This window comes from Canis lupus, chromosome 32 (genome assembly GCF_003254725.2).
Source record: "Canis lupus dingo isolate Sandy chromosome 32, ASM325472v2, whole genome shotgun sequence".
Classification (NCBI taxonomy): domain Eukaryota; kingdom Metazoa; phylum Chordata; class Mammalia; order Carnivora; family Canidae; genus Canis; species Canis lupus.
The window spans coordinates 10,842,848-10,855,815 of NC_064274.1; the positions used below are offsets into that span (position 1 = coordinate 10,842,848).

The 12,968-nt window shown below is 36.7% G+C and overlaps 1 protein-coding gene across 1 annotated transcript in view; it reads right to left on the minus strand.

Moving 5' to 3' along the window:
* The window catches only part of HSD17B11 (hydroxysteroid 17-beta dehydrogenase 11), a 33,665-nt gene that overhangs the window by 9,695 nt on the left and 11,002 nt on the right, over positions 1–12,968 (minus strand). Inside the window, exons 3-5 of the mRNA XM_025425322.3 lie at positions 12,477–12,608; positions 11,040–11,146; positions 3,825–3,962 (exon numbers count right to left, since the gene is read on the minus strand). Coding sequence (XP_025281107.1) covers positions 3,825–3,962; positions 11,040–11,146; positions 12,477–12,608 — 377 coding nt within the window. The remainder of the gene's footprint in view (positions 1–3,824; positions 3,963–11,039; positions 11,147–12,476; positions 12,609–12,968) is intronic.

Here is a 12,968-nt window from a genome sequence, read left to right on the forward strand (position 1 = left end):
CTAGAAAAGTGAACAAAGACATATGCACATACACATATACACACAATGAGCTTTCCAATTATTTTTTAATTGTCACTAGTAGAGCTTTGTCAGAAGAGGGCACTCTTGCCCACAAGGAAGGTTAGTTTGTGCAGCTTTGTCCTGGGGGCAATGTTAAAAAATTCAATTATAATTAAAAAAAAAATACGGTGTCTGTTTTCAACTGCTTAAAGACAGTCTGGGCGAAAAAATTGATTCAAATATATTATATCAGGGTCCAATGAAGGTTTTCCTCTTGAAAATAATGGAGGAGGGGCATCTGGGTGGTTCAGTGCTTGAGCATCTGCCTCTGGCTCAGGGTGTGATCCCAGGGCCTTGGGATTGAGTCCTGCATCAGGCTCCCCGCAGGGAGCCTGCTTCTCCCTCTGCCTATGTCTCTGCCTCTCTCTGTGTGTCTCTCATGAATAAATAAATAAAAATTTTAAAACAAAAAAAGAAAATAATGGAGGAAGTTGGCAAATCTTATCCTTGAGATGGAACTCACCTCTTACTTTGACACTTCCTTTTAATTGTAATGGACTTTTTAAAAAAAATTATTTTTATTGAGATATAACTGACTCATCACATATCACATGTAAGCTTAATATATATGGTGTGTTGATTTGATACATTTATATATTGCAATATGATTACCATGGTGGAATTGGCTAACATCTCTATCGTATCACATGATTGTGTGTGTGTGTGTGTGTGTGTGTGTGTGTGTGATGGGAACAATTAAGATCTAGCCTCTTACCAACTTTGATGTTTATAATACAGTATTGCTGTCTACAATCACTCTGTTGCATATTAGATCTCCAGGAGTTACCACTTGCAGGTTTTGCCCTGAAACAATTATCTCCTCAATTCTCCCACCTGCTGCCTCTGGTAACTACCATTCTACTCTGTGTTTCTATGAATCCAGATTTTTTAGATTCCACACATAAGTGAGATCATAGAGTATTTAACAGGTTATTGAGGTTTTTTTCATCTTTCTACTCCTCAGGCCCCCAAATTAATTCATCCTTTGTGTTCTCTCTTTAGGGCCCAATTAGGGTTTTCTCGACTAATACAGATTAATCAAAACACTAACCTTCTGAAGTAAATATGTTCACTTTTGTTTTCTAACAAAATCGTATCTTAAAAATAGGCTCATGGTGTGCCTGGGTGGTACAGTTAGTTGGGCATCCAACTCTTGGTTTTGGCTCGGGTTGTGCTCTCAGGGTTGTGGGATCAAGCCCCATGCTAGGCTCTGCACTCAGCCTAGAGTCTGCTTGGGGTTCTCTCTCCTTCTCCCTCTGCCTCCTTCTCCCTGTGCACTCTGTCTCTCCAAAATAAGTAGATAAATTTAAAAAAATAGGCTCTTCGACAATTTGATAGATTCTTCGGGGAGCTTGAGATCTTTGCACAGTCACCAAATTTCCAGCTGATGTCGACCTTCTACTCTATCTACCTATGGGCAGACATATCTAGATTAAGGTGTATTAAATAGAACCTTCTATTTTCCCAGAGTGTCACATTGGATATCCTTCATTAATTTCGAATATATTTTCACCAAAGGCAGATGAATTGGGGAAAATAGGGAGAAAATTTGAGTACGTAGAATAAAACTAAAAGACTGAATCCTATCAGGGCAAGAGATCATCCAAAAGTAGACCCACGTATCTATCCAGATTTATTGTAAAGATGACATTTCAAAGCAGTGAAGGAAATAATGTGTTATTTAATAAATAATGCAAAATAACTTATTAACTATTTGGGAAAAACAAGCAACACCCTGATCTTATTTCTTAAAGTAAATTTGGGTGGAGCAAAGGTCTAGATGTGAAAATGCAACCATAAAAGTATTAGAAAAATATAGATGGATATCCTCATATGCTTGGAGTGAAAAAGACCTTTATAAACACCTGGGAGAAACGAAAGGCCAGGAAGGAAAAAAAACTGAGAAATTTTAATGTAAAAATAAGTAAAAATAAGTTTAAAGGCAAATAGCAACCTGGGGACAATATATATATGCAACATCAATGGCATATGAAAGGGTATTTGAATGTACAATGAACTCATAGGTACCAACTTTGAAACTCGATGGCTCAGTAGAAAAGGTGAGCAGAAGCCATGTAACAGGCAATTCACAAAAGAAGTCAAACTATCAAAAAACTTAGGAAAACACTTTAGTCTAGCTACTAAGTCATCAGAAAACAAAGACAATCCTTCACGTAGGCAAAAGGCATAAAATCTGCAGAAGGCAGATTGGTGGGGAAGTGGAGGTGCTCTTCCTACACTGGTGGCCATGAGTGCAGATTGGCAGAACACTTCTGGGGTACTTTGGTAGTATGTACAAATATTTAAAATTTGCATACACTTTGACCCAGTAACCCCTCTTCTAAAACCCACCTGAAGGAGGGGCACCTGGTGGCTCAGTCAGCTAAGCATCCACCTTCTGCTCATGTCATGATCCCAGGGTCCTGGGATTGAGCCCCAGGCATTGGGCTCCTTGCTCAGTGGGGAGTCTGCTTCTCTCTCTGCCCCTCCCCTCACTTGTGCTCTCTCTCTCAAATAAATAAATAAAATCTTAAAAAAAATAAAGTAAAATAAAATCTACCTGAAGGAGATGGTACCAAAATGTGAAAGTGTGTGTGCACTAGGATGTTCATTATAGCTGTGCTATGGTAAAAATCTCTAGTAGGCACAACTGTTCAGACTAAGTAATCAATACAACCTATGATAAAACTCTGTATTTACTGACAGGAAATGATGTCCATGACACAATGCTGAGGGAAATAAGTACTTTACTTACAGCTTCCAGAATCCCATGTGTAATATATGCCAGTTGCATAAAATTCAGATATTTAAGCAGTACATAGAAAGATGTCTAGAAGGATGTTCATCAAAATGTTAAGAGTAATCTGCACTGCATAGGTTTCAAGGAAATTAAAAAAAAAACCTTTCTTATTTATTTGTATTTTTCTGTATGTTGGAATTTTTAAAAAGTATGCATCATGCTTATGAAGACATTAAAACTATTCCCAAAGGGGAAAAACATTAAAATTTAACCTCAGAATTGATCCTTTAGAGTTTTATTTAATTAATTAATTTAGTTCTAGAGAGGGAGAGGGGGTGATGGGAGGGGCAGACGGAGAGGGAGAGAGAGAATCCCAAGCAGGCTCCCTACCCAGCTCAGAGCCTTATGTGGGGCTCAATCCCATGACCCTGAGATCATGACCTGATCTGAATTCAAGAGTTGGATGCTTAACTGATGGAGCCACCCAAGCACCCCTATAGTTTTATTTTTTAACCGAGTGAAGACTGGTTGGTACTCATTTTAGAGGATAATCTCTAGATAACCAAGCAAAAATGTTTTTTACACTGTGGTCCTGGGTTATCTGTATCAGAATTGCCAATGATACCTGCTAACTAGAGTCTTAAGGCCCTTTCCCCACCACTACCCTATCCCAGACAAACCCAAGCAACCAACATATCTGGGGATGGGACCCCTACACGGTTCCCAAGCACTCCTGGTGAAATGTATGTATATTTAAGTCAGAGAAACATTGCTTGGGAAAATAAAAAAAAAAGGAGGATTAGCAAGTTCACCTGAGTTAACTCGTATTTATATTTATGTACATTCTCTCCCTCACTTGTCTCTCCACCTGTTTTCCCACAATCTACAAGAGCTGAAATTGAGATGAGCTAAGGGCATCGAATATCAGGTGTTCTAAGGATTAAAATATTTAAGAAACTGCACAGAATGGTTGATATTCACACTAATCACCAATCCTTTTGTCCTCGTTTCTGTCTCAACTTACGCAGTACTTGCGTTTTTGATGAAGCCAGTGTTTATGAAATTAGGGCAGAGACATGTTGTTTTGACTCCAGTTCTTTCTAAGGCAGCCAGTTCTTCAGTCAAAGCTTTATGAAATCCAACAGCAGCAAATTTGCTTGAACTGAAAATAAACAGAGAGAGGTCACAAAATAATTCAAGAAAGTTGCTGTATCTGCTTAATTCAGATGCCTGTTTTCCCTAGTTAAGTGTGGTCCTGTGCCAAGCCTCATTGCCATGAGCTGAGTCTCAAGTTCTAGCCCAGACCTACTGAGTCAGTATGTGCAGATAGGTAAATTTACTTAGATAAATTTATAGACATTAAAGTCTACGGAAGCAGGGCCCCTGGGTGTCTCGGTGGGTTAAGAGTCTTGATTTCTCTTGATTTCAGCTCAGATCATGATCTCAGGGTCTACACTCAGCGGGGAGCCCGATTGGGATTCTCTTACTTCCTCTCTCGTCTGCTCCCTGCTGCTCCCACCCCTGTTTCTGCGCAAGCGCGTTTGATCTCTCTCGCAAAGATAAACCAGTAACTCAGTCTTTAAAGTCTAGGAAGCCTGGGCACGGGTCGCTTACTGCATCCCAGCGTCACTTACTGGAATGAGAACTGAGTAGGTTCAAAGGTCTTGCCAGGAAAATTGGTAAAGTGTTTGCTTTTGTTGATGCTGCTTCCATAAGATTTAATATCACTATAGCCTGTTAATTATTTAATATATCCAGGGAAATTCTCTTGGGCAAGTCCTATTTTTTCCTTTAAGTCTGTTTCACTTCTCAAAGAGGCCTTCCCTTACTCCTAGTCTAAATTATTTTCCCAATATATAGTAACCTTCGGTTTTTCAAAATAGCCTGTTTAGGATTTGTGATTAAATATTTATTTGGATGAACTTTTTTTAACATCTGTCCCTCATACTTTTACTATAAGTTTCATGACTATTTTGGTTTCCAATAAATCCCCAGGGCCTAGCATAGTGCTTGGCGTATAACAGCTGCTCAATAAACATTTGTCAAATCAAAGAATCGAAAGGCAAAGCAATTCTTATTGTCATAGCTCCTTCATTTGGCAAGAGAAGGAAAATTAATCATATTCTAAGCAGATATTTCTTTTCTAATTAGTTTTTTTTTAAAAAAAACCTAGCTTTATAGAGAATTAAATTCATGTATCATAATTCACCCATTTGAAGTGTACAATTCTATGGTTTTTGGAGTATTACATTATTCATCTTAGAAAATTGTGTGAAAATATATATAATAAAATATGCCATTTTTACCATTTTTAATTGTGCAGTTCAGGGCAATTACTGGATTATTTTTCTATAAGTCTGTATTTATTAGCAATTATACAAAGTAGTTGTAAATTTGTGCCAATTAACCTGTGCTTTGGAAAATACAAATATGTGCAAAGTTTTCTCTCAAATTTTTTTTTAAAGCTTAGACATATCCTGAAGGCTTAAAAGATAGATTTCTAGATTTTCTTAGGTAAAACGTAAATCTTACCTTGAAAAATGACACAAAAATAATCACATGTAAAATTGATCACTATATGTCAGACACTGTCCTCCATTATTCAGATGTATTATTGCATTTAATCCTCACAACGACTCTTTGAAATAGGTATTACCATGATCCTCATTTACCAAAAAGGAAATGGAGGCACTGAGGGAGTTGTTGGTTTACAATCCCCTTGGGAGCTTCTTGGGTATAATCTGAAACTGCTCCCTGCTGTACATGGAGAGCAAGGAGAGGCTGAAGAAAGAAAAGGCCACTACAGATTGGTGGATGGCAGGTGTAACAAGCGAGGGAACCTGGGAGGCTCTTCTAGCACAGCCGCAAGGGGAGTAGATTTCCTCACCCACCTGCCAGAATCTTATAAGTTTACAAGAGGCCTTAATTGGGTTTAGTCATATATACCATCCAGATAGTATTGACATCACCTTTCTATCTCAAGGCTGTGTCCTTGGGGCAGCTTTTGGGAATGGGGAAGGCAATAGGATACCATGTTCCAAGGACAGGGTGAGGTGCGGGGGGAGCCTCTGATTGCCTAGGTTCAGCTTACAGGTCATGTCCTCTGAAGGACCTCCCCCAACAGGGTTATAGGACTTGCCCAAAGACACGAGACAAAGTGGGAGAATCAGGCTTTAAATTGGCGCAATAAACCAGGCCTCTATATGATATAGTCTAAACTTCATTAGCTCACAATCAAGTTGAAAGGCAAATGACAAACTGGTAAAGCAGTTGCAACATATAAGACATGGGTAAGGGTTAATATACGGCAACTTTTATTAATGAATAAGACAATCCTCTAATGGATAAATGGTTAAAGGACATTAGCAGAAAATTCACAATATAAATATACCAATGGATCTATGCATATAAAAATGTTTTATTTCAGGAATAAAATAAATACAAACTAAAACAAGATGGGAGTTTTTGCCTACCAATAATGGTGAGAATCTGAGGAAATTATTTGTTTATCAACATACAGAATATTTTCATTTTATATCATTGAACTAGGAATCTTTTCTTTAAGCCTTCAATATATGCTAAGCTTAAGAAAAAAGATGAGAAAGAATTTCCATAGCTTTCTCCTTTCCAAAGCACAAGTTAATTGGCAGCCTTATCTGGAAGGCAATTTGGCAAAAGGTATCAAATTCATTAAAAATATGCCATGCTTTTAGATCCAGTAATTGCTCTTATAAATATTTATCCAAAGGAAATAACCAATCTTGTTTCTAAAGATTTATATTCAAGTTAGTCTCTGGGATATATAGTTCATGAAGGCCAATGGTCGGAAACAATTTTATTTATTTTTTTATTTATTTACTTATTTACTTATTTACTTATTTAATTCATGAGAGACACACACACACAGAGGCAGAGACATAGGCAGAGAGAGAAGCAGGCTCCATGGAGAGAACCCGATATGGGACTTGATCTCAGGACTCCAGGATCATGCCCTGGGCCAACGTGAGGTGCTCAACTGCTGAGCCACCCAGGCAACAATTTTAAATGTCTGGCATGGATAGCTGTTGTTTTTGCCCACCGGCATTCTGATTTCCTTATTCTGGTGACATCACTCTGATTTTGCCAGGTAGCACCCCTCTCTGCCTCCCCATACAGTAGTTGGACCATCTAGTTAGAGTAAACTCTGGAACTAGAGTGTTTGAAAGACATTAACTGGGAAATCATGGCTTTTCCTCCACCTGCTGGATATTGAGAGGCTATTACTCTGGAGCTGCTACCGACAGATAGAGGAGAGCCTGCCTGAGACTTTTAACTACAGAGCTAAAAAATTCCTCTTTTGGTCCAAGGCCATTTAAGTTTTGTGTTCTTTGCAACTGAAAGAGTCCTGGCAATAAACTGCACAAAAATAGTGGATAAATTGCAAAACAGTGGCACATATGTGCAGCAGGATATCATGCAAAAAATGAAAATGATATTGCACATATGTATATATTAATGTGCAAAATGTTCATTTAAAATTTTAAAAAGCCAAGATTATGTAGGCAGATTTCTTTCAATGCTTGACTGTCTACCTGTATTTAAAATGTCCTAAAATGATAATAATTTTTAACCATGGTTATTTCTACATGGTAAGATTATCAGTACATTTGTTTTCTTTTACTAAACTGTATTTTCTGATTTTCCTTAAATGAACCAAAAGTGCACAAATATATTAAAGCTTAGAGTTAATGATATTAAGTGTATTAAAAGAACTCCATATTTTTGAACTTCAGGGTGCAGTTGTTTATATATATATGAAAGCTAAAAGTGAGTGGATTTTTTCTGCACTTTGTAACATTACATCAAATTTCTTATTATTAATAATATGAATTAATATTTCTTTTTCCAATCATCCTTTTAAATAACATTTCATTATAAGCTAATAAAGATCAGGACTTGATTTTGCCATGTCTTCCCATACTGGTGACTTTCATACATATAAATTGGCTCTTTAAGTTGACAAGAGATATTAGCCAGAGTTTCGTGGTACTTTTAAACATTTTCGTGTTTTTTTTTAAAGATTTTATTTATTTATTCATAGAGACAGAGAGAGAGGCAGAGACACAGGCAGAGGGAGAAGCAGGCATCATACAGAGAGTCTGATGTGGGACTCGACCCGGGGTCTCCAGGATCATGCCCCGGGCTGCAGGCAGTGCTAAACTGCTGCGCCACCAGGGCTGCCCACATTTTCGTTTTAAAATCAAGACACTTTTGGACAAAATACTTAGCAAGCAGCAAAAAAACATTTTAGAATAGAATTAAAAGGTGAACATCTCTCATGGTGAACCCTGTTTTTTTTATCTTGGACTTTTCATATTAATCATTTAAAACTGTTGAAATGTAACTCCAAAATAAATAGAAACATTTTTCTCCAATAGAGGTGATTAGATCTGTAACAAATTCTTTTGCTATGGCTGTAGCAACTCAGGATAATGACAGCTAACAGTTGGATTACAGGGAAAAAAACCCAGGTAATTCCAGATCACCTCTCATTTCATTTCAACCTTCAGGAGCCAGAGCATATAGGGTTAGTTCCACTGAGGCAAAGCATTCTGGAAACTAAAATGAGAGGGAGTACCTTGCTATTCTGTGTGATTACAGGGAAGTAGAATTGGAATGTAACACTAACAGGTACCCTCCTGTTATTGAATACTTATAGGACTCCAGATTCTATACTAAGTGCATTACATTATATGATTTAAACTTTACAGCATCCTGGTGATTGAGTTAGTTGCTATGATTAATCTCTTTTATGGGTGAAGAAAATAAAGCATAGAGGAATTGAGGAACTTGTCAAAGGTCACATAAAGTTAATTATTGAGTCAAGATTCATAACAATATGATTCATAATGGTTTCTTCCTGAAAGCAACCCAAATGTTTGTAAATGGTATTACGGATAAATAGTTGTCTGTCTAGTCATATCACGCAACACAATGCCTGCAAGACAATGATGGAGCCGTAGCTACCAACAACAAGGATACACCTCACAAACATAGTGTGACTCCATTTATCTAAAGATCAAAATCAGGCAAAATTATTCTGTGGTGTTGCAAGTGAATTACAGAGTTTACCTTTGAGAAGCAAAGAGGGATTACTGGTTGGGAATTGTTCAAAAAGTTGCTCCTAAGGTCTTGTTCTATTTTTTTTTACTTGCATGGTGGTTAAATAGATGTGTTCACTCTATAGTAATTCATTGAGCTGTACATTTATGATTTCTGCACTTTTATAAAGTTATGCCATACTTCAATAGAAAAGTTTATGTTTTAAAGGGCAGTGTCTCTGTTGTATTACCCAATTGTTAATAACAAACACCGATGATAAACACACTGCTCTGTGTTTGAAGAAGTCTCTGTGAAAGTTCTATAATTGATCAGAGGCTGAGCAAAAACCAGAGTCAACTGAATCAAAGACAGGTATGGTCACTAAGGATCACAGACTGCAGCAGCTCACGTCATTTGCAGCTGAGGATCCAAAGACGAGTCCTGCAGGGGCAAGCAAGCAGCCGTTCTGTCCCAAAGCCAGAAGTATACAAACCATTTGTGTGGTTTCAGCCCAGAGGGTGCCTTTGTGCGAAGACGAAAAACCTACTCCTCTTCTCAAGCTACTTTACTGCCATCTCCTGGAAAATCCTTCAAGTTTAAAGGGACCTAAATATGAACAGTGCTGCCTAGAATTGTGTTGTCTGCAATCTGCACTACTGTGTGTGTCATTTGTGCTTTGACAATACTCAGTGAGAGCTTTTACTTCTGCTGAAAGCACTATCAGGAGTAACCAAAATAAATTTGTTTCTCACACAAAACACGTTCTCTCTTGGTTTTCACTGCTGACCATTCAGTGGAGTAGAATCAAAAGAGCTACAGTTATTTACTATGGCAAAGAGGAGGAGGAAGTTCACAGCTCTGTTGGACTTAGCTTCTCTTGGGTTATCTCGATGCTCAGAGACCAAGAATGTGGCAGGGGATCAGGACGTCATATAGTAGCTGAGCAGCAATACCTGTAGCTATGGTTCATCAAGGCAAGGAATGCCAAATTGTATCAGCTTCTGATGGCCAGGGGACAATCATCTAATTTATACTGGCTCTGGACCAGAGGTCTATTCTGTGACTGCATCAGCAGTCATTTCGTCTTTTAGAAGAAACCTCAATCCAAATATATGTTGATTTTTAAAAACTATTAGAAGACAAATATATATTAAGAGAGAAAATACAGATGAATAAAAGGAACAAAATAAACTTATCATTACCAAAGAATAACCACTCTCCAGATGTGGTTAGAGGAAAATGGCTTGGTATATGCCCTTGCAAACTTGTAAAATGCAAAATATAGACCTTTTATATACACACACATATATATGTATGTATATATTATATAGAAACAAGATACCCATCCATGCCTATGTTTATATATTTATATGCATACAACTATATCTGCTGTTTCTAGAATTTAGATACTTCATTCCAAAAAAGCAGGATAGTAGAAAACAAATTTGAGCAATCTGTATGTATATTTATTTGCACACTATATATTATTTGCACAGTAATTCAACATTTTAAGAGTTATTATTTGCTAAAATATAAAAATGGCCAAGCACTGTTGGGGTGTGTGCAACCGGTAGGGTCACCTGGGGTATGGTGGCCTCACTGATCAATTCTTTACAGTATACAGTGGAGCACACCATTATTGTGCCCTGCTTGATATAGTAAGCTCTTCAGTTATTACAATGGCATGGGATTTTAAATGGATTACTATTATATTTTTTAAAAACAATGCCATTGTTTGGATGCTTTTAATATTTAGAATCTCAGATTATACTTTCTCTTTATACTGTTTTTGTTTTTTTTTCTTTATACTGTTTTATTTCCACAAAATTACTTTATTAAAAATTACTAATATTAACTTTCATTAATGATACAAAAATATTACTCTTGTTTTATAATTTCTTGCTGCTAAAAGCGATGAGAAATGCTTCAAGACATTTAGCTTCTAATTGGATAATTTGCCTGCAGCCACTTCTAGAATGGTCAGCCTTGGAGGGGATTAATGGTTGATAATGCTGTTGAACAAGAGACTTTTGTGCAACTTTCTGACTATTGCAGCAACTTCAAGTTTATCATTATTAACAGTAGTTTTCATTAGACAGGGTAAGAAATCATACAAGTTAAGCACAGGAACAAATTAAGGAAACACATGCTCACTTACCAATACGCAAGTAAGAAGGGGACCCCAGTATGCCCAGCTGCTGAAGCCACAGTGACAATATGGCCATGATTATTCTTCATCATCACTGGAAGAAATGCTTTTGTAGTCTAGAAATAGTATTTATTAAGAGGAAAAGACATATTGTTATTTCTGATTTGCAGACCCATTGGGAATATTTCTTTTTTTTTTCCATTGGGAATATTTCTAAACAAACTATATTTTGTTAATATTTTTCCTAGAATGAAGGGAAAAAACCTAGATTAATTGCCAAATGTGGTAACATAAGGCAACTGGATAGGATGCCTAGATTGGAAAAGCTAAGCAAAGCAATGTATACCGAAAACTTTGAGACTCCATTTCATTTAAATTGCGAACTTCTACTATTCCCTAATTCTCCCTCATTTTGTCATTGATGTTTTCTATCATTTCATATATTGAATAAATATAATAATCTAGAGTTATCAAAAGAATTTGTATGTAATGTTAAATTGTTAGAAAATAGTTTGGTCATGCATCAAAATACTGAAATGAACAGCAATCTTCCAGTAGTCACAGAACAATTCATGTGATAAATATTGAGCACCTACTATGTGATGGGGATTCAAAAACATTAAGACAATGCCCTACATACTAATAAACATAGAAAGACAGGTAAATTCAGTTGTAAGGATACAAAGTTATAAAGATACAAAAACAGGTGTCAATAACTTGGGAATATTGACATAATACAACGCTGCATTTTCTCCAATTGCAATATTCTTTAGAGATTGTGTATCCCAAACTTACATCCAAGAAAGCTTTGAGGGACCCTTTCAGGAACTGGCTATTTGGGCAGTTCTTAGCCTCTTCAGATACTCTCTCTCTCTCTTTCTGTCAATATCTATCTATAGACCTTGAATGTGAGGTTTATAATAAAGTTTGCAAGTTTAAGGCCAGAAAACACTCAAGGCCTGAGACTCACGCAAAGGAAACTGGGATCATCTTAACAGATCCACACAAGAGGGCTCAGATGACCCCTAATCCCCTCCTTCATGAACAAGATCACATAGATGAGAGAATCTAGTATAAAATTAAAACATATATAATACCTGAAGTTTATTATTATTATTATTAATATTTTTAGGGGAGGAGGAAGAATGGTTGTTTGGGATTTGGTCATGAGAAATGGCCTTTGTTTTTTTAAAAGTCTACTTATTTTTTTAGTAATCTCTACACCCAACATGGGGCTCAAACTCACAACCCCAAGGTTAAGAGTGTCATGCTCTTCTAAGTGAGCCAGTCACCCTGAAAAATGATCTCTTTGTATGTTATCCTTCATACCTGGATAAAACTTCAGTATTAATTTGATGCATCTTTACATGTGCTGAAATCTCCATTTTAAACATAGTCTTTGGGTTTCACAAAAGGGAATGTTTTCATAAAAGAAGTCATACCTACCCAGAAATGTGCAAGTACATTAACTTCAAAAGTCTTTTCAATCTGAGGGTCTTGTGTTGCAAACAAATCCGATGTGTAGACTACACCAGCATTATTTACTAAAATACTAACATCTCCAACTTCTGCCTTCACCTTTAAAAATAAGACAAATACCTGCATCATTAAGAGTTATGAAGGAAGGTTTGCATTCAAGAATGATTAAAGAGCTATGTGTTCCTCTATTAGATATGGGAAAAAAGTAGTTTTGTAATCTATGTGCCAACATGGAAAAAAGAACCTTTTAATCTTAGCTACTTAATTTCAAAACAGCACTACCTGTGAGTCTGGTAGGTAGAAATTTTCTTTTGCAATTTAGTCTCTTGACTTTGCTCTATTGATTATACCTGAGAGGTGTTTGGCTAATAAAAACATAACCAAGCCAAACAAAACAAACAAACAAACAATAAAACCATAACCAGGGGCAAACAAAAACAAAAAACAAAACAAAACAAA